The 26,092-nt window shown below is 38.8% G+C and overlaps 1 protein-coding gene across 3 annotated transcripts in view; it reads right to left on the bottom strand.

Annotated features, from left to right (window-relative positions):
• GPCPD1 (glycerophosphocholine phosphodiesterase 1) overlaps positions 1-26,092 on the bottom strand; it is a 61,701-nt gene that overhangs the window by 28,395 nt on the left and 7,214 nt on the right. For 2 of the 3 annotated variants that reach the window (XM_008018857.3, XM_008018866.3), the window contains 7 exons: positions 23,547-23,643; positions 17,547-17,631; positions 10,695-10,770; positions 8,806-8,847; positions 4,665-4,788; positions 3,081-3,312; positions 161-323 (listed from right to left, as the gene is read on the bottom strand). In XM_008018857.3, the coding sequence (XP_008017048.3) occupies positions 161-323; positions 3,081-3,312; positions 4,665-4,788; positions 8,806-8,847; positions 10,695-10,770; positions 17,547-17,630 (721 nt within the window). In that variant the 5' untranslated portion in view covers position 17,631; positions 23,547-23,643. Of the gene's footprint in view, positions 1-160; positions 324-3,080; positions 3,313-4,664; positions 4,789-7,732; positions 7,755-8,805; positions 8,848-10,694; positions 10,771-17,546; positions 17,632-23,546; positions 23,644-26,092 lie in introns of those variants that run through there. The other variant, XM_073007035.1, reaches the window with a different exon arrangement.

Genomic DNA, 26,092 nt, shown 5'->3' with positions numbered 1-26,092 from the left:
CAAGATTCAAAACTTTTAGAAAATGTAACAGACATGCTCCTTAAATTGATACCAAAGCAAATTATTAATTTCATCTTTATCATTATCAAATACTTAATTTGAAACTAATTAAAATTCCAACTTAACCCCTTGGGTTATTTGGCAGTGTCTTCAAACTTACCTCTCACTTTGCCTATTGTTTTCCTGGAATTTCTGCTCATGATGGGAAGAGTAAGAATTCCAGCACTCTTTCCACTCTCAGCAATGGTGGATGATAAGAGACAAGCTGTACCCACATGTCCAGGAAGGGCATCACCCTGAACTACGTGCTCACTGAGATCTTCCTGAAAAAATGAGATTTAAAATAATCTTAATTTTTAAACTTCTGTATTACATACATACATAATTTACATACATATATATATATCACCTATATATGAAATATGTATATGTATTTTTTTCATAAAAACTTCAATATTTTCGGCCAGGTGCAGTGGCTCACATCTGTAATCCCAGCACTTTGGGATGCCAATGCAGGCGGATCACGAGGTCAGGAGTTCGAGACTAGCCTGGCTAACATAGTGAAACCCCATTTCTATTAAAAATACAAAAAATTAGCCGGGCATAGTGGCACATGCCAGCAGTACCAGCTACTCAGGAGGCTGATGCAGGAGAAATGCTTGAAACCGGGAGGTGGAGGCTGCAGTGAGCTGAGATCGTGCCACTGCACTCCAGCCTGGACAACAGAGCAAGACTCCATCTCAAAAAAAAAAAAAATTCAATATTTTCAATTTAAAGATCAAAAACCTCACTTAAAGTCAACTGAGAATCTCTGGGCAGAACTGATAAGAAAGAGATACAATCAAATTTATATTCAAGTGACTTGATGTCTTCTCTATAATTAAATACATTTTCTTGTACAGTTTAAATATGTATGTATTTTCGAGACAGAGTCTCATTCAGTTTAAAGCACTGCTCGAAAATTTCTAATCACTTTTACGTTGTTTTAGGACTAAGATATATTTGTAGTGAATTTTTAACATATTCTCTAAAAACGTGTCTACACGGCCAGGCATGGTGGCTCACGCCTGTAATCCCAGCACTTTGGGCGGATCACAAGGTCAGGAGATCGAGACCATCTTGGCTAACACGGTGAAACCCCGTCTTTACTAAAAATACAAAAAAATTAGCCAGGCGTGGTAGCGGGCGCCTGTAGTCCCAGCTACTCAGGAGGTTGACGCAGGAGAATGGCATGAACCCAGGAGGTGGAGCTTATAGTGAGCTGAGATCACGCCACTACACTCCAGCCTTGGCGACAGAGTGAGACTCTGTCTCAAAAAAAAAAAAAAAAAAAAAAGGGTCTACACAAGAGTCATATAGGGATAGCAACTCTCTAGTAAACCAAATACTATACTCACTTTGAGATTACACTGGATATTTTATCAGCCTAGTCTATGAATAAAACACTATTACAAAAAATGCTAACCAAATTAAAGGGAAGGTAGGACATTCAAGAGTTTATTAAAAGGCAGGTTTATTAAAAGGAAGCAACAAGAAAACGTTCAGGCCAGGAGCGGAGACTCACACCTGTAATCCCAGCACTTCGAGGGGCCAAGGCAGGAGGATCACTTGAGCCCAGGAGTTCAAGACCAGCCTGGGCAACAAAGACCCTGTCTCAACAAAAAAAAAAGTTTTGTTTTTTTTTTTTATTTCTGAGACGGAGTCTTGCTCTGTCGCTCAGGCTGGAGCTCAGTGGCGTGATCTTGGCTCACTGCAACCTCCGCCTCCTGGGTTTAAGCAATTCTTCTGCCTTAGCCTCTCGAGTAGCTGGGATTACAGGCAAGTGCCACCACACCTGGCTAATTTTTGTATTCTTACTCCTGACCTCATGATCCGCCTGCCTTGGCCTCCCAAAGTGCTGGGATTACAGGTGCGAGCCACCGCACCCAGCCAAAAAAGTTTTTTTTTAATTAGCTGGGTGTGGTGGTACACACCTGTATCCCAATTACTTGGGAGGCTGAGGCAGGAGGATCACTGGTGCCCAGGAGGTTGAGGCTGCAGTGAGCCATGATCATGTCACTGTACTCCAGCCTGGGCAACACAGCAAGACCCTCTCTCCAGGAAAAAAAAAAAAAAAGAGAGAAAAAAGAAAAAGAAAGAAAGAAGTCATCAAAACTTCATATTTTTATGAGTCCCACAGATCTTACTGCTTAAGATTAGATTTTTTAAAATCCATCCTGAATTCTGTCCTTAAGAAATGGGCTGGGGGCTACTGGTGGTCAAGACATATTCGCTACCCTCCAAGATTTTAACTCTAATCTAGTATAAATGGGTGTGGAGGTGGAGCTAGAGGCTAAGAAAACCACTACATATCACTACTAAGCCAGGCCGACAGCAGTTAGGACCTTAGGGGATGTACCAAGTATTATGTATTGGGGAAATATGAACAGCCAGTGATCTGCAAGCACTAGTGTAAGTATCACATGTAGCTCCAGAAAGTTAGCAGCACAGACTGTCAATAACCTGGCACAAACTTTATAATTTCATTACATATTTACAATATCAAGTTGCAAGTCAGTCCCATCAACAAATCCTAATAAAGTACCTCAATAAACGACAGGCTTCATCGTAATGAGAACTCGATCACACTTCTTACACTGGTATGCCCGCCAAGAGGTAAAAACCCTGCCCTGGTCTCTATTTACTGCTCATGGTTCCTTTGGATACAATTCATTCACATTTAGATTTAGCAGACAGGCATCAAAGACATCTGGTCTTGATGTGAAACAGCAATACTGCTGTTCTCTTAATTATATTTTTAATAGTACTTGAAGATGACAACTCTAAGTTTTTTAAGCTTAACTGTACAGAGGAGCATAACTCTAAAAAGTTAGCTTTACACAAATTAGATTAAAATAAAAATCGAAACATACGTTAAAATAAGCTCGTCCCCTAAGTCTTTTAAGCTTAACTGTACAGAGGAGTGTACCTCTAAAAAATTAGCTTTACACAAATTAGATTAAAATAAAAATCAAAACATACGTTAAAATAAGCGTGTCCCTGCATTGTTTCTCAATCCCCTCACTGCAGTAACTACTCACTTCAAAAAAGTCAAAGATTAGTTCCAGGTTATCTGGTTCCATTGTCTGTATGCTGTACTCTGTCCAACGATCAGGCTGTAAGCCATAACCACACTCCGGCTGTGAATGCCTGCACTTGAACTCATTGTCGCTTATTAAGGATATCTCCAAGCTATTGGACATTTTGTGGAGTACAGTGGGAGATACCCTATCATCGTCATCTTCCTCCAGGCCTTCTAGTGTCAGCTTCACTCTATGTAATAAAAAAAAATAATAATGAGATGCAAGAAGTGGCAGAAACGAAAAACTCATACAAATGTTGCCTAAATTCTACATTTTAAAGTGCCCCCAAATATGCTAAATCTTCGGATAACAAAAATAACGCATTATGCAGAGACTACACATACTACAGGTTAAGGAATTAGGTGTGTTTTATAAAATATTGATGTTATTATCCACACATATTTTTGCAAAGTATTAAAATGGGATAAATGACCATTGTGCCTACTAAGGTTGTTGATTCTTTCATTAAAAAATAAATAAATCCAGGGCTGGGCCAATGGCTCACACCTGTAATCCCAGAACTGTGGGAGGCTGAGGCGGGAGGACTGCTTGAGCTCAGAAGTCTGAGACCAGCCTAGGCAACATGGTGAAACCCCACCTGCAAAAAATATAAAAATTATCCAGGCATGTGTCACATGCCTGTAGTCCCAGCTACTCGGGAGGCTGAGGTGGGAGGATCACTTGAGCTTGGGAGGTGGAGGTTGCAGTGAGCCGAGATTGCACCACTGTACTCCAACCTGGGTGATACAGCCAGATCTTCTCTCAAAAGAATATATATATAAAAAAAAATTAAACATATATAATATTCAAAAATTTTCTGTTGTGTGGAAAATTTTTCATTTTCAAGACACAGTAAAATTTAGAACACTGAAGAATATTTCCAAAAAATATTTTCTCTTTATGGCATTACGTAGCAGACAATCATTTCCATTATATCAATTTTTTCTTTTTTTCTGAGAGAGAGTCTCGCTCTGCCTGGAATGCAGGGCTGCGATCTCGGCTCACTGCAACTTCTGCCTCCTGGGTTCAAACGATTCTCCTGCCTCAGCCTCCCAAGCAGCTGGGATTACAGGCACCCGACACCACGCCTGGTTAATTTTTGTATTTTTAGTAGAGATGCGGTTTCACCATGTTGGACAGTCTGGTCTCAAACTCCTGACCTCAGGTGATCTGCCCACCTCGGCCTCCCAAAGTGCTGGGATTACAGGCGTGAGCCACCACGCCCGGCACATTGTATCAATTTTAAAACAAACTGCTGCTACACTATGAAAATTTAAATAGAAACTATAAAAATACATAAGCTTAGAAAACCACTTATCTATATAAACAAATTTTTTCTGGTTCTAAATGTAGAGATTAAGACTAACTGCAACAGTAGCAACCTGAGCGGGGATAAGTAGTTCACTATTACAAAGCCCTGTAGTTACCAGAATATGTAACATTATCCCAAACTGTGTAAACTTAAAGACTAAAACCAATTGAGTCTGAAATCTACAGCACTAGTTAAAAAAAATGGCCTAATAAACATATACATGGTCATACCTAAATCTAGATTTTTTTAGTTTTTTCTTGGTTATTGACACAGGAGGTTTTTCAGAATAATGCAAACGTAATCTTATTTCAGTCTGACACGTCAGCCATCCAGAATCCAGAGTTTCAACACCATCTGACAGAATAAATAGGAAGAACAGTAATTATTATACATTTTTTTAAACAACACAATAAGTACCTATATGCATTGATAATTCTAGTTCACACTGTTTTTTTTTTTTTTTTTTTTACCTCCAAAGGAAATACATTTTTTTAATGAGATCTAATCCATGATTTGTTTCCCAGACCCCTGCCTAAACCGTTGTTCATATGCAACCCAAAGGTTCCAAAGGTAAAAATCTGACGGAAAAGATCCTTTCAGCAAATAAGTATTTTTAGAATAACAATAAAAAAAGAATTAAATTCTTTTCTTTCTAAATATGAAAACAGGCCAGGCGTGGTGGCTCACGCCTGTAATCCCAGCACTTTGGGAGGTCAAGGCAGGCAGATTACGAAGTCAGGAGATCGAGCCCATCCCGGCTAACACGGTGAAACCCTGTCTCTACTAAAAACACAAAAAATTAGCCGGGCGTGGTGGCGGGCGCCTGTAGTACCAGCTGCTCGGGAGGCTGAGGCAGGAGAATGGCATGAACCCAGGAGGCGGAGCTTGCAGTGAGCCAAGATCACGCCACTGCACTCCAGCCTGGGCAACAGAGCGAGACTCCGTCTCACAAAAAAAAAAAAAAAAAAAAAAGAAAAGAAAAGAATCCCAAAATAATGAATCATTGTGAACAGACAGATTTAGAATACATATTCCAAAGGCCTTTAGAAAAGATCTTGGTTCTATCAATACCATCTTTGAAAAAAATCTAAAAGGAATAAACTCATTTTTTTTTGAGACAGAGTCCTGCTCTGTTGCTTAGGCTAGAGTACAGTGGTGTGGTCTCAACTCACTGAGGACTCCATCTCCCAAGTTCAAGTGATTCTCACGCCTCAGGCTCCAAAGCAGCTGGGATTATAGGCATACACCATGCCCAGCTAACTTTTGTATTTTTAGTAGAGACAGGGTGTCACCATGCTGGCCAAGCTGGTCTCAAACTCCTGAACTTCTGACGTCAAGTGATCCGCCTTCCTCAGGCCTACCAAAGTGCTGGTATTACAGGTATGAGCCACCTCACCCTGCCCACATTCACACTGTAATAATACACTGAGGTTACCTAACACTGGTACTCTTCTCCCCAAAGCAAATACACAGGTAGTCTTAAATTCTTCATTAAAATATAACTTTTATATAAAATAGGGAGGGAAATTAAATGAATATTAATAATTAGCTATGCTGTCACAGCACAAATAAATTAAAATATTCATACTGAATCCATGACTGAAATAATACAAATCTATTTCAGAAAGAGCACATGGTCCAAGATAGCATCTAACCTAGCAACTGTTCTACTAGGGATCACTGTTACACTTCCAAAGCGTCTTTTTAGATATTTAGCTGCAACTAGTTATGCCACTAGTCCTGGGGGTCTGAGATATCAGAAGGTAAGAACAGAACTGTGAGTCAATTCCATATTCTCAAATTTATATATTCTGCCATAAATACACTGCATGATCGTGACAACACTGTTAGTATTAACTTGAAGCTACTCACCTACTTAATATAGGTAATAAAATTTTCATAAATAACAGAGAAACTGTCAGCTGTTTTGGACCTAAGCTTTTTCATAAACAGGGTTAAAATAAATACCAAGAAACTTCTCTCCTTAGAAATTCTCTCCTAACTTAAGAATGCTTAATAACTGTGGGACTTTAACCTTTTCTTTTCCAGAAAAGACAAAGTGAGACCATGCATTACAGCTCAAGCAAAAACTACTATTCCATAAAGCACTCCAAAACATGTAGTGTAAATACTACTTATGAAAGTAATAAAGACTGTAATAGAAACACTTAACACTAAAGCTATTCAAGTATTGTACACTATTTTCTGATGTAATATAAACAATCTCAAACAAAATCAAGGAAAAGATGTCAAATTCCTATTTAAATACTGCCAGAGCATGTTCATTTCTACCATACATAAACACATATACCTAATAAAAACCACAACCAAAACATTCAGGCCTGTTCTTTCCTGTGCTCGGCAGGAAAGCAAACTGGTTATCAGCAATTTATCTCTGATTCAGAGTCAGTACAAACACAATTCCGCCCACCCTCTTTCCACCTTTTGACTCCTACAGTACAGCATCCAAAATGAGGATGCAGGCCGGGCATGGTGGCTTACGCCTGTAATCCCAACACTTTGGGAGGCCAAGGCAGGCAGATCACTTGAGGTCAGGAGTTTGAGACCAGCCTAACCAACACAGCAAAGCCCGATCTCTAGTAAAAATACAAAAATTAGCCAGGTGTGAATGGCACTCACCTGTAGTCCCAGCTACTCAGCAGGCTGAGGCAGGAGAATTGCTTGAACCCAGCTGGTGGAGGCTGCAGTGAGTGGAGATTGCGCCACTGCATTCCAGCCTGGGTGACAGAGCAAGACTCCATCTCAAAAAAAAAAAAAAAAAGAGAATGCAGTTTAATATAACAGCCCTGATACACTGTAAGAATTCCAGCTGGTTGCGGTGGCTCATGCCTGTAATCCCAGCACTTTGGGAGGCTGAGGCAGGAGGATCACCTCAGGTTGGGAGTTCAAGACCAGCCTGACCAACATGGAGAAACCCCGTCTCTACTAAAAATACAAAATTAGCTGGGCATGGTGGCACACGCCTGTAATCTCAACTACTCAGGAGGCTGAGGCAGGAGAATCGCTTGAACCTGGGAGGCAGAGAGTGCGGTCAGCCAAGATTGTGCCATTGCACTCCAGCTTGAGCAACAAGGGCGAAAACGCCATCTCAAAAAAAAAAAGAAAAAAAAGAAGAAGAATAATTCCAGTCACCCAGCGGGGGATGGTGGCTCACACCTGTAATCCTAGCACTTTGGGAGGCTGAGGCGGGTGGATCACTTGAGGTCAGGAGTTTCAGACCAGTCTGGCCAACATGGCAAAACCTTGTCTCTATTAAAAAAAAAATACAAAACTTAACTGGGCATGGTGGCAGGAGCCTATAATCCCAGCTACTCAGGAGCCTGAGGCAAGAGAATCTCTTGAACCTCAGGGTCGGAGGCTGCAGTGAGCCAAGACTGCGCCACTGCACTCCAGCCTGGGTGGGCGGGGGTAAGAATTCCAGTCACTGAAGATAATTAGAATTCTTAGGATATGGTATTTGCTAAAACAGAAAATACACAAATAACACTTTCAACATATTCAGAAGTTAAAGCATTTTCTACTCTATCTCAAATTAACTTAAACATTCAGCCAGAATTACTAGAACACTCTGGTTAGTCTGAATTTTACAGTATATGCAGATATACAAACACACAAAATTCACAAACTTAGTCTTAAGTGTAACATTTCACACTTTAGATATTTAGAAACATTAATGTAATTTCAAATATAAAAGAGGTAAAAGGCTACATTAGCAGTTCAGTATACTACACACTTTAAATTATATAACATTATACACCTGAAATTGCTAGTCAAATGAAAACCAAAAGGATAACATTTTAAAGCGCAAGAATTATATTAGAAACTACTTACTATTTAACAGAAGGGATTTGTTTTTTGGATCTAGTCTCTATTTTCAAAATCATACTACAGTCATGCATTGCTTAACAATGAAGGTAAGTTCTGAGAAATGTGTCATTAGACGATTTCATTGTTGTGGGAACATCAGGGAATGTACTTACACAAACCTAGATGGTGTGGCCTGTTGCTCCTAGATTCCAACACTGTACGGCATACTGAATACTACAGGCAACTACATAACACAATGGTAAGCATTTGTGTATCTAAACACATCTACACATAGAAAACATAATGTGCTGTACTATAACGTGTGCTACGTTACGACAGCCATGTCACTGGGCGACAGGCATTTTTCAGCTCCATTATACTCGTATGAGACCGCTGCTGTATGTGTGGTCTGTCTTTGACCAAAACATCGTTATGCAGCACATGACTGTATGTTCTATTTTCCTGTGCTATATACTTCCAATGAAACGTAAAGTAACATCTCAATCATTTCAGTAAACATTTAAATAAGTCAGTCTCACTTACTGTGGATTCCAAATTGTCCATCGTCAATAATAATTTCGCTTTCTAGAATTTAAGGAAAATAGAAAATTTAGTTAAAACTCTTGATGCACACTCAATGAACAAGAGAAATTACCCACCTTAAAGATCATTTATAATATTAAATCTACAGCTTAAAAGCAGCCCAAGGTGAATAAGCATATTTATTGTAGCCCTCAATAAAGAATTCCCTTTAAAGGAGGCTAGCAAACGGTAATAGTTCTTATACACTTTGTTGATTATCCATTATGTTAAAAGGAAGAAAAAGAAAACTCTTCAGAAAGGTGCTCTAGAAGCACTGGGATTAACTTCTACACTAACCAATGTACAAGACTCACAGGTTGCTGGACCATGATAACTCCTTGATTTTCAAACCAAAGGTCTTGGCACAATTAAAATGCTTATTCGTATGTAGTGCATATTCTGAACTTGTCTCAAATGTAATTCTCCTCATATCCCAACTATTCGCTACTGCCAGTTAAAAGCTTTACTTTACAAACAGCGTGAACTTACCTGTATGTACAGAGCTGTGAGGAACTACCAAAAGAATAAATGCTAGCACATCCCCTTCTCCTAACAGAAATTTCAACTCAATGAGAAAAGCTGTAAAGCCCCACCCCTTTGAGTAAAATACAATTTATCTTCCTTGCCTACTTCCCTTCCCAGTTTACTTTAAACATTAGTCTGAAATACTTGCAAAATGGATGTGACAATTCCTAATAATGATTCTCTGGTAACGTTCACACAGCTTTTAAGTTCAAAAGTTATATTTCTCAAAGTATACATTCCTTTCTAAAAGACAAACAAAACCATCCCACTTCTCATAATAAAATATATTTAACTGCAAGATGCTTTAAAATACAATTTTTTTAAAACATTCAATACCTAGTAAGTTCCAACCTCAGTATGGGAATATTATAATTTTAAGTATACTGTCATAAAAATCCTAAATACAGTATCAAAAATGTATTAAAACATACAAAAAGAAAATCCAATAAAGAGGATGGAATGAGATACTGTTTAAACGAGATGTGTCCTTACTCCGGGGTAAAGCAGAAACTCCCACTGCTTTCTAATTTAAACCAGAAAACTAGCATCCAGTTATCTTTCAATTTTAACTTTACCTAGAAACTAAAAGATATGTTTCTCAGCACTGAGTCAATTTATAGATGAATACATGTGGGTAATTTAATGTATGTGAAATGAACTTCAAATTCTATTTTCAATATGGACAAGGAAATTCAAAAATACTTGTATGAAGAGAAATGCCATATTAAAGAATAAGAAAAGTGGATAATGTGTTTAAAAGAAAACAACTTTCTGAGTAGCAATTCTAGCAGAGCCAGCAGGGAATTTAAGAAATTCGAATTCATTCATACAAGTTTATTCAAGTATTTACCAGTTTCTCAAAAAAAAAAAAAAAAAAATTAAGAAGAAAAGAAAAAATAGAATAACTTACTCTATTAATATTCAAAGCTAAAAATTTAAGAATCTTTGTTTTGGATTAATTTTTTCTTCAAATGTTCTCTAAGCCTGGGCAAGTAAACAAATAGAGCCATGGATGCTCGGTCAAGAAGAATGCTATCTTACAAACTTTCTAACCATTCCAAATGAAAGTAAATATTTCATAAACTAATCTAACCCAAGAAAACAAAAATAACTAGGTAAACATTTATAATAAAGTTTATTTTAAAAGGCAATTAAAAACTGTTCAGTTTTGAAAGATCCATGAAATGCTCAGTGAAATTTGTAGCACTGACAATGCATTGACCTTAAACTTTAGAATAAAAATTTATTAAATCCCACTAAGCCATTGTGCAGCATATTAGTAACTTTATGCATATGCCTCAAACAGATGCAGTTAATGCCCATACCTAAAGGGGTTATTGATCGTGGTTGTAGATGAGTCTCCCACTTGTGAACTATCACTTGACATGGACCACCGATAGTCTGCAATTTAAAAGTTAAACGTCTGCAATAATTTCTTATATCTTATTTTCTACCCATGACTCCATTAGATGTCTGTGGCCTAAATCTTATACTAAATATGAGACCAAAAGATTCATCTTATTATCAATATTATATGCCAAAAGTCAAGAATGTACCAGATCACAAAACACGATGAAATGCTGGAAGAAAATTAGAGGCAGTAAACAAAGAAAAATGAGATGAACTGGCACACAGAACTGTCTCAAACCCATTTCTAAATCTGCCTACAATATTCAATTGTTTCAAAGAAATTTTCATTTTTAACTGATATTAATTCTTAAGATAAATATCAAATATACTTTCTTTGGTATGTCAGACATCAATGAGGTATTGCTAGATAAGTATGTACCTCCTGCTCTATGCATTTAGAAAAAGCCTACGATAGTAAAAATAGTAGGAACAAGTACTGCAAGAGCAACTATCACAGGCTACTCAAGGAACTAACAAGCATAATAAAGTTCTTTATTACATTTAATTAAGAATACTAAGTGAAAAACAGGAAGATTTCTCATATCATAGGAACCAGTGTTTCTAAAGAACACAGGAAATTCTAGAAGGGACACGTGGCCAGGTAAACTTGAAGAGCAAGTGTGATAAAAGAGGAACTAACATCCAGTTCCATTCTTATGCCTTAGTCTAAAATCTCATACAGTGTGACAATTCCTCATACTGTTTTCCATTATCAAGTTCCCCTACTAAAAAAGAACATAAAGTTATGTGTTGATAACACATACAATAGTGAATAACCATGCAAGGTTCCCTGAGTATACCTAAAAGACTAAAATTTAAGTGTTCTAATTTTCCTTTTATTTTTAAAAAGAAACTCACTAGTTGTAATTACATGCTGAAATAAAACTCTTAAATACAGATTTTGGAAGCACATTTTCAAACTATATCTTACAAGGTATTTTATTCGTTATATGTTCTGTGAAGAAATTTAATTAAATACAGAGAAGGAAAAAGAAAATACAAAACTCACCCATATCATACCATTTAGGGATAATCACTATCAACATTTTCACATATAATCTTTGAGCCTTTTTCTAGGCATTATATTACACATACTCTTTTTTTTTTTGAGACAGAGTCTTGCTCTGTCGCCCAGGCTAGTGTGCAATGGCATGATCTTGGCTCACTGCAACCTTGCCTCCTGAGTTCAAGCAATTCTCCTGCCTCGGCCTCCTGAGTAGCTGGAATTAAAGGCACGTGCCACCACACCCAGTTAATTTTTGTATTTTTAGTAGAGACAGGGCTTCACCATGTTGGCCAGGCTGGCCTGGAACTCCTAACCTCGTGATCCGCCCACCTCAGCCTCCCAATGTGCTGGGATTACAGGTGTGAGCCACTGTGCCCAGCCTATACATACTCTTAAAAAGCCTAGACATAAAAGCTTCTCTATTATCTTTAGAAGGCATTAATAATGGACTAAAATATTCTCCTATACTTTCCATAGGATTTTAATATTGATTAAATTTGATAATAAGCCAAACAATAACAAATATGTAACAAATTAGGCAAATTATTAAGTATTAAATGCAAGAAATAGTCCTGTCACTTAAAATAAGCAGGCTAAATTCTTTTCTGAAATCCTCAAACTTCTGAAGTTTAAAAACTAAAATAGTACTATATATTTCTTCAAATCATTAATTCTGGGATACTAAATAAAATTATCTTTTTCTCTAGCTAAATACTTCCCTGCTATAACAGTTCACCTTAATTGGTAGACTGCGTAGATTTTTAAAAAATGTAATGTGAAATTGCTCTTTTAAAAATATGGTGACTTTCATATCCATTATACTAAAAAGAAAATCAATTTAATTCTAGATGATGTTTACTATAATATTTTTCCTGAAACATTTTTTAAATGTGTTTTTTAGACATCAAACTTTCTAAACCTCAAAAGTTGCAAATATAGGCCAGGCGTGGTGGCTCATGCCTGTAATCCCAGCACTTTGGGAGGCCGAGGCAGGCAGATCACTTGAGGTCAGGAGTTCGAGACCAGCCTGGCCAACACGGTGAAACCCCATCTCTACTAAAAATATAAAAATTAGCTGGGCATGGTGGCACATGCCTGTAATCCTAGGTACTTGGGCGGCCAAGGCAGGAGAATCCCATGAATCTGGGAGGCAGAGGCTGCAGTGAGCTGAGATCATGCCACTGCACTCCAGCCTGGAATATAGAGCGAGACTGTGTCTCAAAAAAGAAAAAGAGAAAGAAAAAGAAAAGGGTGCTATGAATATAATATTAAATGTCAAAAAGAGATACAGTTGGCATAGCAGAGAGTTTGTTTTAATTCAGATGTCAGGGGAACTTTATAGACTATTGACAGCAGTATCTTTAATCAGGTAAGAATAGTCCTTTGGATTAAATTTGATAGGGAACATATTTTAGTAGCAATTTTAACAACTCCACTCTCATCTACCCACTACTCAACTGCATAAAACTACCTAGACTTGAAGAGAGTAGCATATTTGAGGAACAGTCCAAAGGGCCAGGTAAACAGATGACAGAATTATGTCTATCATCATTCAGACTACAAACACACACTGGTTGGTAAACTGTTACAATATAGAAAAAAAAGAACCTAGTTTTAAAATACACTGAATTCCCAAAGTTGTTAAACCTACTTTATTAAACTTTAGAAGGCAATCAAATTTTCAGCTTTACTTCCTTAAAAAAAAATTAACAGGCCAGGCGTGGTGGCTCATTCGTCTAATCCTAGCACTTTGGGAGGTCAAAGCGGGTGGCTCACCTGAGGTCTGGAGTTAAAGAACAGCCTGACCAACATGGAGAAACCCTGTCTCTACTAAAAATACAAAAATTAGCTGGGCACAGTGATGCCTGTAATCCCAGCTACTCGGAAGGCTGAGGCAGGAGACTCACTTGAACCCGGGAGGTGGTTTGCAATGAGCTGAGATCGCACCACTGTACTCCAGCCTGGGCAACAACAGTAAAACTCCACTTCAAAAAAATAAATAAATAAAAACTAACAACTGAGCATTGGGAAATTCAGAATCTTAGCGATAACTCCAAAACATGCAATCCTTTTATTTATTTATTTTTTAATCCTGGTCTCATTGTACATGCAATACTTTCTAATATATTATCTGTAATAACTTATTCTTTAAGATCTACGAAAAGAAAACAGTTCTCAAAGAAAACATTCTGACAAAGTCTGCCAAAATTTTAAGCTTTTTGGAGTAACATGGGAGATAGATCTTTGGAGAAAAAAGTAATGATGTCAATCTAAGACAATATTCCATTAACAGTACTGGCAGAGTTATTTCACAATTTAGTATACATAATGTCAGACGACTGCAGAAATGTTTCCAAACATGCATATTAACAAAAATATTTTTAAAAATTTATTCCCACAAGAGTAAGTCTTCATGATTGTTTTCTTAAACAGTTACTGACATCACTCAGTTATACCAAGCACTGAGAGAAATAAATAAGACTATCCAATATGTAGATTGGAAGTTTGTTTTTTAACAAATCACCAAGCAAAATTATTAGCTAGCCATGTAATATCACTGCTTGCATATATCACAAATTTTTAAAACTTTTACTGATTGTTATCCTTCCACAATTTTGAAAACAAACTGAATGTAAAGGGGGGGGTCTAAGGAATCAAGGCTGCGTGTGGTGGCTCCTGCCTGTAATCCCAGCACTCCGGGAGGCTGAAGCAGGTGGATCACCTGAGGTCAGGAGTTCGAGACCAGCCTGGCTAACATGGCGAAACCCTGTCTCTACTAAAACAATACAAAAATTAACCAGGCATGGTGGTTGCATGCCTGTAATCCCGGCTACAGATTGGGAAGCTGAGCCTCCCAAGATTGATTCTTCCGGAGGCTGAGCCAGAAGAATCACTTGAACCCAGAAGGCGGAGGTTGCAGTGAGCCGAGATCGCGCCATTGTACTTCAGCCTGGGCGACAGAGCAAGAGTCCATCTCAAAAAAAAAAGAAAAAAAAAAATCTCTATTTTTAGTACAACCAGTAAAAGAAATAGTCACCTAGGCATGAGTAAAGCAAAGGAAGCTAGGCCAACAGACTCTCTGAGAATGTTCAAATCTCAAGTTAACAGCTGACAGTATTTACCATTCAGAAGAATTTTAGATACTAATAAACGATTGTACAAAATGACAAACTAGACTATTCTGAAAATAAACAATTATCTATCGCAGGTGACTGATCATCTTGTTAAAGGACTTAAAACTCAAGGGAGATAGAGGTCAAAATAAGACAGTTTGCAATGAATCTAAGTGAATGTTAGCAACTATGAAAGTCAGAAACATAGACATGTGCTGAAAAAGAAAGATGTATTTCTACAAAAATGAAGGAAAAATTTCAAAGGATATAATGAAAAACTGGCTAACATTTCACTATAAGGAAACATCCCTAATTCTACCCACAAGCAAAGAGGGGTTAACACGGAAAAAAAAATGTTGAAATTACATGTTAATTCAAAAAGTATCTTTGGTGAAGATGTGACATCAGGACTATCTGCAGATTCATACCAATGTTTTCATTCCAGGAATACTCACTACTTTTGTGTGCTATGTTCAAATAAGATAATATTTTGTTTTGTCATCTGTGAAATTATTTTAAAATGTAACATATTAACACCTTATCCTAATTCACAAAGAGAATATGTAGCTGTGAAAAAGTGAGAAAAAGGATTTCAGGACTCTTCTAAACTAAAAGGAATATGCCAGAAAAAGCAATGCATGGGAGAAAAATATGAATGATAAAATTTCATTTACTCAATAAAATTTTGCAACGAAAGGATCTAAAAATCTATAGCTCAAACCTTTTGTTTTATAGATGAGGAGGCTAAAGCCTAAAGGTCAACTGGCTTGTTCATAATCGCAAAAACTTTTAGCTTTAGTTCCAAAACTGCCTGGGTAGATTACCTCCTAAAACTTTCAACCCAGTAACATTAACCTTTCTCCCATTTCAGCTTTTTAATGCTTTCATTATTTATTTTCCTATCATTTTTTATATTTGTAACATTATGTATTCCAATAATTTACATCATTTCACAATTTAAACTGCCTTGCACATTACTTCTATTATTTGACAATGTACAACTAGATAAAGTTTCCTAATACTTCTATTAAAAATGCTTTATTTAAAAAGCGCCACCGACTTTTTTAAAGTGTCACATTAAGCTGGCATGTGGAGAAAAAAACTGTAGCCATATGCATGGGATTTTATGTAGCTATTTACTCGATTCCATGAAAAACATACTTACCGTGGCAGCCCCTGCATCACACGGTACATGTGTACACGATACAGAGCACCTACTTAAAGAAACACACTCACCAACACATACTGTAAACTTTTGCAAGTATTACAAGGGGAAAAACTTGTTTTTACTGTTAAGCAGACTTCTTGCCAATTTTTTCAAAAGGTATTTTGGACTGATCTGCTGCTTTTGGTTACATTTTCAATGAAGAGGATAAATACTTAGGTTGGCTTAATTTGACCTGTGTTGACAATAGTCTTACTTTAGAAAACTATGCCCAAATAACTCATTATCATCTTTCTCATCCATATTCCCCTTTCTAAGTAAAATTTAGTTGGTTTCACATATTACAAAGCTAAACTTCATACACCAGGATCCTCAGGTAAGCCTGCTGTGTCTATGACCTACGTATTTATACATAATTGCTTAAGTTATACTAAAGAACTTTACCATGATGCATAACCCCATGCCAAATCAATGAGATGCCCTTTTCTTAAGTTAAAGTGAAACCATTGTCAAGAAAAGCCAACACAATGATCAACCACAATGTAATTTAAGTTCAATTACTGGGTATTCACAAAATATTCTTGGAATAAGAAACGTAATAGGTGCAAAAGACAGCTAAAGTGGGTTTGTCATTTTTTTCTCTTTTCTTTGTATAATGGTGGCTAAGAGAACGAGGTAACAGTGGCTGCTTGCATTTTTCACATGTAACAAAAACACTTAATGACTCCCAAAGAAAATACATTTTTTAACAAGATCTAATCCATGATTTGTTTTCTAGACCCCTGCCTAAACCCTTGTTCCTATGCAGCCCAAGGGTGTCAAAGGTAAAAATCTGAAGGAAAAGAATCCTTTCAGCAAATAAGTATCTTTAGAATAAATGGAAAAGGATTAACTTTTTTTTCTTTTCTGAATATGAAAACAATCCCAAAATAATGAATTGTGAACAGGCAGATTTAAAATAAATAATCCCAAAGGCCTCCAGAAAAGATAGGGGTCTATCAATAATCTTTGAAAAAATCTAAAAAGAATCAATTAAATTTTGATCAGAGTTAATACAGCCACTAAGAGATGGCTGCTGTGAAATAATTTTTTTAATTACTCACTTAAAACAGGCTATATACTTCTCTAAATGTATTTACACCACACAAGGATTAAAAAACAAAACCAAAAGTAAAACCTCTGCAAGTGGTCCCTAACTAGTTTACAAAAGTTACTGAAAATGTACACTTATAGAGAACACATTAAAACCAATTTCATAAGAATATTGCAGAACATACTTACTACGTCTTTTTAAAATTCCATGGCAGACATCATCTGCCTCTGAAGTGGCTACTTCCTTGGTTTTGGTAAATTTTATTAATCAAGAGTTCTATTCCTTATTTGACCAAAGCAAATGCATTTTAATTTGAACGTTTTCAAACTTAAGTGAGTTGCTTTTGAAGGAAGTGCTAAAGAAATTGGAAACTAGATAAAGAAAACATACCTTTGGTTCTAAAAAGTACCCTTTGAAGTAGCGATACTGAACTGATACTCCTCTACTGAGTACAATGGTTGCTTTCCATAACATGCTGTGAAGAAAGAAAATTAAAAGCAGCAGCATCAATATCAAACTACAGTGCATAAAGACTTCTTAATTCACAAAAACCCTCAAATAAAACATGTGACCAATATCACTCATTTATTCCTACACAAAATTTTACAGGCCTACTCTGTGGCAATGGGAACACAGGAGTATATATTGCAGAAACAGCCTCATCTTCAAAGAGCTTCCTTTGCTGTGTGGGTAGATAGAAAAATAACCAAAAAAGATAGACACAAGGAAGTTTTGGAGGAGGCTTTTAAAAGGAAGGAAGGTTTTAATGAGGAAGCGCTGTCTGAGCTGAGATCTACATGATGAGAAGGAACCAGCCATATAAAGAGCCAGGATAAGTTTCCAAACAGAAAATTCAGGTCATACAAAAGTGGAAGCCACAGTCAGAATCTTCTCTGACTTCCCATTTAGTGAGGGATGTTACATGGCTGATAAGAGACTTTGGGTCACAGCTTTTGTGTTACAAATGAGAGATAAACATGAATTACACTCCTGTTCTTGACTATCCCTTATTCTAAACTGTTCTACCCAGGCTCTGGCTATTCCTTAGACAAGCAGTCAGAACCTGTACCTTGTTTCAGGCCAGTGTCTTTCTCTGAACTATGTTATTCTAACAGAAACTAAAGATTTGACTCAATAGCTGCCTTAAGGTCAAGAATTCACTACAATTCATTACTGTAACTGATTTTTAGCTTCAAATAATAAACTAGTGGTATCCAAAGCATGGTCCCAGATCATCATTGGCAGCTGGGAGCTTCTTAGAAATGCAAATTCTCAGGCCCCACTCAGACCTACTAAATTAGGAACTCTGGGGGTGGGGGCCCAGTAATCTGTATTTTAACAAGCCTCCAGGTAACTTTATTTTTATTTTTATTTTTTTTTGAGATGGAGTCTCGCTCTGTCGCCGAGACTGGAGTGCAGTGGCGCGATCTCGGTTCACTACAAGATCCGCCTCCCAGGTTCATGCCGCTCTCCTGCCTCAGCCTCCCCAGTAGCCGGGACTACGGGCACCCACCACTATGCCTGGCTAATTTTGTTTTTGTATTTTTAGTAGAGATGGGGTTTCACTGCATTAGCCAGGATGGTTTCAATCTCCTGACCTCATGATCCGCCCGCCTCAGCCTCCCAAAGTGCCGGGATTACAGGCGTGAGCCACCATGCCCGGCCACCTCCAGGTAACTTTTATGAACACTTTGAGAATCCCTGTCATAGACCATTAACCAAACCTTAATTCAGTATGAGTAGTTTAACCCTACCTGGTTCTGCTAAGACAGGTTTTAGGGCATTGTCCTCACTCTGATACAATCTTAGCTCCTAAATTAAATACAGATATAGCTCACTGTATTGCACTTTATTATACTTCACAGATACTGTGTTTTTTACAAATTGAACGTTTGTGGCAAACCTAAGTCCAGCAAGTCTATCAGTGCCATTTTCCCAACAACATGTACTTACTTCGTGTCTATGTTACAGTTTGGCAAATCTCATGTTTCAAACTTTTTTGTTATTATTATATCTGTTACGGTGATTGCATGCTACAGAAAAATCTTTCAATGAAAGGAACGGTTAATCAATGTGGTAAACCTCAATTTTTTTTTTTTTTTTCCTTTTGAGATGGAGTCTCGTTCTGTCGCCCAGGCTGGAGTGCAGTGCCATAATCTTGGCTCACTGCAAGCTCCGCCTCCCGGGTTCACGCCATTCTCCTGCCTCAGCCTCCCGAGTAGTTGGGACTACAGGCGCCCGCCACCATGCCCGGCTAACTTTTTGTATTTTTAGTAGAGACAGGGTTTCACCATGTTAGCCAGGATGGTCTCGATCTCCTGACCTCATGATGCGCCCGCCTGGGCCTCCCAAAGTGCTGGGATTACAGGCGTGAGCCACCACACCCAGCCCATTGTTTTATTTTAAGAAATTGACACTGTCCTTCAACCTTCAGCAACCACGACTCTGATCAGTTAGCAGCCATCAACATCGAGACAAAACTCTCCACCAGCAAAAAGATTGCAATTCACTAAAGGCTCAAATGATTGTATCATTTTTTAGCAATAAAGTATTTTTTAATTAAGGTATGTACATTTTTAAAAATCACTGCTTTAAACAAACCAACATGGCACATGTATACATATGTAACAAACCTGCACATTGTGCACATGTACCCCAGAACTTAAGGTATAATAAAAAATAAATAAATAAATAAATAAATAATAAATAAATAAAAATCACTGCTTTAAAGCAAGAATAGCAAATGCTGCCAGGCATGGTGGCTCACAACTGTAACCCAGCACTTTAGGAGGCTGAGGTGGGCGGATCACAAGGTCAGGAGTTCAAGACCAGCCTGACCAACATGATGAAACCACATCTCTACTAAAAATACAAAAATTAGCCGGGCGTGGTGGCATGCGCCTATAATCCCACCTACTCAGGAGGCTGAGGCAGGAGAATCGCTTGAACCCGTGAGGCCGAGGTTGCAGTGAGCCCAGATCACACCACTGCACTCCAGCCTGGGCGATAGAGTGAGACTCCATCTCAAAACAAAAACAAAAACAAAAAAAGAATAGCAAATGCTTGGCACATGTTCTCTAATTTTCCCCAATAAACCTCAGAATTCTTTTCAACAGAGGTTTCCAGACAGACTCTTCCAATTCAGAATAGAAAGTTGCCATTTCTGCTACCCCAAAAGGAAAAAAAAAGGGGGGGGGCAAATTCCCAGTACTACCTCATCTATAAAACAGTCAGTTGGAACATGTGAAACTAGCCCCAGATGTGCAGAGTAGAATTAGTAATAAGCTTTGAAAACTGTGCTGCAGCCACTCTCTCAGTCATTATTTCTCAATTTCCAGGATCTAGGTATGTGTACTTTTTTTCAAGTCCTCCCAAGTGATTCTAATGTGATCCCTGGTAAAGAACCACTAAATGAAAATAAGAGATAAAGAAAGCAAAGCAGCGAGAGTCTTTTTACTCCACTTGTCTAAGCAAACGTGGCAAATTTAAGAATGAACCAGAACCCAGGCTTACACCCAGAACGTTGGGAGGGTGGGGCAGGAGGGAAGCTTGAGCCCAGGAGTTCAGGAACAGCCTGGGTCTCAACATAGTGAAACCTCATCTCTATAAAAAAAATTTTAATTAGCTGGGCATGATGGTGTGCACCTAGCTACTCAAGAGGCTGAGGCAGGAAGATCACTGGAGCCCAGGAGTTTGAGGTTAGAGTGAACTGAAATCACGCCACTGCACTCCAGCCTGTGTGACAGAGTGAGATCCTGTCTAAAAAAATGTTTAAAAGGCTGGGCACAGTGGCTCAAGCCTGTAATCCCAGCACTTTGGGGGGCCGAGATGGGTAGATAACGAGGTCAGGAGATCGAGACCATCCTGGCTAACACAGTGAAATCCCGTCTCTATTAAAAAAATACAAAAAAAAATTAGCCGGGCATGGTGGCGGGCGCCTGTAGTCCCAGCCACTCGGGAGGCTGAGGCAGGAGAATGGCATGAACCCGGGAGCGGAGCTTGCAGTGAGCCAAGATCGCGCCACTGCACTCCAGCCTGGGCGACAGAGCAAGACTCTGTCTCCAAAAAAAAAAAAAAAAAAAAAAAATTCAAAGAAAGAATCAGCACTGTTTGGTGAAGACAAAATAATCTGATGAAATTAAATCAAAACCAGGAAAGACGGATAGTCATGTGGTAGTTTAGTGCAACTGCCTAATTCTGAATTGCCCTTGTATCTTTCCCAAAATACCATAAAATCTACAAGGAGGGCAAATGAAACCACAAGTGACCCACATCTTCAGCAGTATTAGGAAACGATACCATGACCTTCAAGTTATCTATAAGTAGAAAAAAATTCCAGGAAAGCTCTAGCTGCTATGCGCCTGTGGGTAGGGAGAGCTGGTAAGAGAAAGCTTAAGACGCTCCCTGAAAGAGAGGGGCACAGCAGACTTAGATGTAGAGCACATTAAAATTCCAAAGAAACACAATTCTAAAACTCATGAATATTGTCTAAAGGCACACGGATTTCTGTGTCATCTACTCCCTTCTCCTTGTAAAACACTGTTTATCTGCCACCTGTGAATCAGCTCTATTTCATTGTACATGAGCAACATATGAACAACTGGTCCTCTTAAAGTTGTTAAGTGTCTTATCCTGTTCATATCTTTTTGACCAAATTGGCTGAAACTGACTTAGGACAGGCAAGGGTGTGTTTTAGAGACAAGTTCAGAAAGCTAAGAGGTTTCACTTCAGACCAGAGTGGCTGATCTGAAAATTAAAGAAAAAACAGCCACTTGAAGGAAATACTAGTCTTTGAAAGACTAGTAAAGAATATATACTACTTAAATAATACAATTTACCAATAGAACTCTTATAAGAAGAGCTGAGAATCGGCTGAGAAAATGTGTGATACTAGTGACAAACTAGAAAAAAGGGAGTTCCGTGTTTTTTTATTTTCTTGCCCTTAGCTTCCATTACTGTTGTTTTACCTTCCTTTGTTATTTTCCTTTGCTTTACCACCGGTGCTCCTCAAACTATTTGCTGTCAATGACCAGCAGTTTTTGTTTCCTTTACTCAACCTGTTTGGTGACCAATATTCTCATCTACATACCCAGTTCAATGAGATGTGCCCACAGTGACATGCATGGAGTCAAACTGCTATACCCATTTCTAAATGCTTGCTCTCAATTTTTGTATTTCTCACATCATGGATTGACTTTTTTTTAAAGTCTTTTGGACTGGTACTGGTGCACAGGCCACATTTTAAGTCATGCTGCTCTACAGGAAAATAGAGCCTTAGCAATCACCTAATCGGGCACTGGATATACTTGTATGCTATTTAGGAAAACCTATAACACTTCCAACTATCCACAGTGGGGTAAGCACCACCTCTGCTGACATCCACTCATTTATGCTAACGCCTTTACTGTGTAGATGAGGTAACTGAGGCCTACAGACATTAGTTGCCTGAGCTCACACTTAACTGCAGAAGAATGGCTGACACCTAGATTTACCTTTCTCCATCCACTGGGCCCATACTAAGTTTACTGATGGATTCAATGCCACTAGTGGATACATTTCTTTATTTTAGCTAAGACATCTAAGTATGTGTTCCACTCTCAGCTCCTTTTAACACCACATACTTCAAGGAAATACTTTTATAGGCAAATACAAAAATTAGATCTCTTATCAAGAATATGTACTGACAATTAAAAAAATAAATCAGAAAAAATGAAAAAAAAGAAAAGAATATATACTGACAAGACAAATGATAATGCCTTAAAATGTTTCTTTAAATAAGAAAGCAAGGTGGGAGGGTATTAGGTCCAGGAATTTCAGATCAGCCTGGGCAACATAGCCAGACACCACCTTTGCGCCAAAAAAAACTCCCCAAAAAACAAACAAAAAATGCCATCTCCACACCAAAAATAAAACACAAAAAAACCCCACAATTAACTAGGCATGGTGATGGGTGCCTATAGTCACAGCTACTCAGGAGGCTGAGGCGCAAGGATCGCTTCAGCCCAAGAGTTCAAGGCTGCACTGAACTAGGATCACACCACCCTACTCCAGCCTGGGTGACAGAGCGAGACCCTGTCTAACTATGGTGGTAAGTACCTAAAAAACCAGTCAAGAAGTAAAAGTGTATTCAATTATCCTGAATTGTAAAAATAAAAAATAAATTACAAAAAAAAGAAATGAAAGTGGTTGAGAGGCGGGGATTACCAGTAAGAAAGGAACCTGTTTTTACCACACACATTTTGTAAAATTATTTCACTCATAAAACTATGCAACATGATAACGATGATAAAAATTAAAACTAAAAGAAAAAATACCAAGATATCTTAAAAGCCCCTAAAATCCTAAGGTTAATGTCACAGTTATTCTGTAACCTCACATTTCCATACTCACCTTTCACCTATGTCATTCTCTGGAAGAAGAGCCACAGCATTTTGAGGATTCCAGTTTCCCAAAGCATCACAGCTTCCACATATTGCAAAAATTTCTCCTAAAGAAACAGAACAATCAGTCATAGTGGGACAAGTAGGGAAGTTTGCATTAGTTCAACCAGATGTGCTGCCTCCTTTAGCAGAGATGAAGGAGCCTCACTTGATATAGGTTTGGGCCCAGGTACCTACCACTCACTAACACCTGCCTATTAACTCGACTCACCTTTCTAGAACCAAAGCCAGAGAAAAGGCGGAAGGCATACGGATGTTTTCTTCATCTGTTCAACTAGTCATTGAGCCAGTAACAAGCATCCAAGAATACACATGGGATAAAACCACAGTCTCTGCTTTCAAGACAGCTTCCAATTTTAACAGGCAAACACTAAATGTCTATCAGTACTCTAAAGGGTCATTAATATTTTCTAGAAAGTCAAACAGTAGCTATTAATAAGTTTCACATCAATAACATTATCAAGGCCAGGTGTAGTGGCTCACACCTGTAATCCCAGCACTCTGGGAGGCTGAGGTGGGCGTGTGGGGGCAGGTGCCTGTAATCCCAGCTACTTGGGAGGCTGAGGCAGGAGAATTCACTTGAACCCAGGAGGCAGAGGTTGCAGTGAGCCGACATCACACCACTATACTCCAGCCTGGGCAACAGAGCAAGACTCCATCTCAAAAACAACAAAAACAAAACTATCATGAGAGAGCAGAAATGTAATTAAAAACCCATCAAAACAAAGACTTACATAGTTGGAAAATCTAGTACTTCTTTTTTGGTTTTTGGAGATGGAGTTTTGCTCTGTTGCCCAGGCTGGAGTGCAGTAGCATGATCTGGGCTCACTGCAACCTCCACTTCCCGGGTCCAAGCAATTCTCCTGCCTCAGCCTCCCTAGTAGCTGGGACTACAGGTACACACCATCATGACTGTGTAATTTTTGTATTTTTAATAAAGATGGGATCACCACGTTGGCTAGGTTGGTCGTGAACTCCTGACCTCAGGTGTTCTGCCTGCCTTGGCCTTCCAAAGTGCTGGGATTACAGGCATGAGCCACCCCACCTGGCCAAAATCTAGTACTTCTTAACTAAAGTAATGACTATCATTTCTTTTGAACACTTATCAATAGACTTTAAAAGCCAACATATAGCTACCACCTCTTCTTGCTAAATTTTATATATTTAGCAGAACACACCTGGATAAAAGTATGTAGAAGTCTCTGACTTAAATATCAACACATTCTGAATACAATTAAAATTCATAAAGAAAAAGATAATGAACTGAGTCCAACTGCCAATTTGGCTCAAGACAGACTCCTCCACATTCTGAGAACAGCTGGGATTCCAAGCTTGAGGCACCGCTCTAGTAAGACTAGAATTGTACTCAGCTTTAGCCACCTGCATGAACATTTTGTTAGCTTGGACTGCCTAAAACTTAACTAAAATTCCAAGTGTGACAGTCATTCAGATTTCAGGGCTCTAAATACATGTGGGCCAGGCGCAGTGGTCCATGCCTATAATCCCAGCACTTTAGGAGGCCAAAGCAAGGAGATCACTTAAAGCCAGAAGTTCAAGAACAGCCTGGCCAACATAGCAAAACCCTGTCTCTACTAAAAATACAAAAAGGCCAGGTGTGATTTGCTAATGCCTATAATGCCAGCACTTTGGGAGGCTGAGGTGGGCGGATCACTTTAGGTCAGGAGTTCAAGACCAGCCTGGCCAACACGGTGAAACCTTGTCTCTACTGAAAATAAAAAATTAGCTGGGTACAGGCTGGGTGCGGTGGCTTACGCCTATAATCCCAGCACTTCGGGAGGCCAAAGCTGGCGGATCACTTTAGGTCAGGAGTTCAAGACCAGCCTGGCCAACATGGTAAAACCCTGTCTCTACTGAAAATAAAAAATTAGCAGGCACAGGCCGGGTATGGTGGCTCACGCCTATAATCCCAGCACTTTGGGAGGCCAAAGTTGGCGGATCACTAGGTTAGGAGTTCAAGACCAGCCTGGCCAACATGGTGAAGCCCTATCTCTACTAAAAATACAAAAAATAGCTGGGGGTGGTGGCAGGCGCCTGTAATCCCAGCTACTCGGGAGGCTGAGGCAGAAGAATCGCTTGAACCCAGGAGGCCGAGGCTGCAGTGAGCTGAGATCGCACCACTGCACTCCAGCCTGGGCAACAGAGCAAGACTGTCTAAAAAAAAAAAAAATTAGCTGGGTGTAGTGGTGGGTGCCTGTAATCGCAGCTACTCAGGAGGCTGAGGCAGGAGAATTGCTTGAACCTGGCAGGCCGAGGTGGCAGTGAGCCGAGATCACGTCACTGTACTCCAGCCTGGGCAACAAAGTGAGACTCCATCTCAAAAAAAAAAAAAAAAAGAGGCTGGGCACAGTGGCTCCCACCTGTAATCCAGCACTTTGGGAGGCCAAGGCGGTGGATCACGAGGTCAGGAGTTCAAGACCAGCCTGGACAAGACAGTGAAACCCTGTCTCTACTAAAAATACAAAAATTAGCCGGGTG

The sequence above is a fragment of the Chlorocebus sabaeus genome, chromosome 2, assembly GCF_047675955.1.
Source record: "Chlorocebus sabaeus isolate Y175 chromosome 2, mChlSab1.0.hap1, whole genome shotgun sequence".
NCBI lineage: Eukaryota > Metazoa > Chordata > Mammalia > Primates > Cercopithecidae > Chlorocebus > Chlorocebus sabaeus.
Note: the sequence above shows the minus strand (reverse complement) of the source record. Positions and strands in the feature narration are given on the sequence as shown.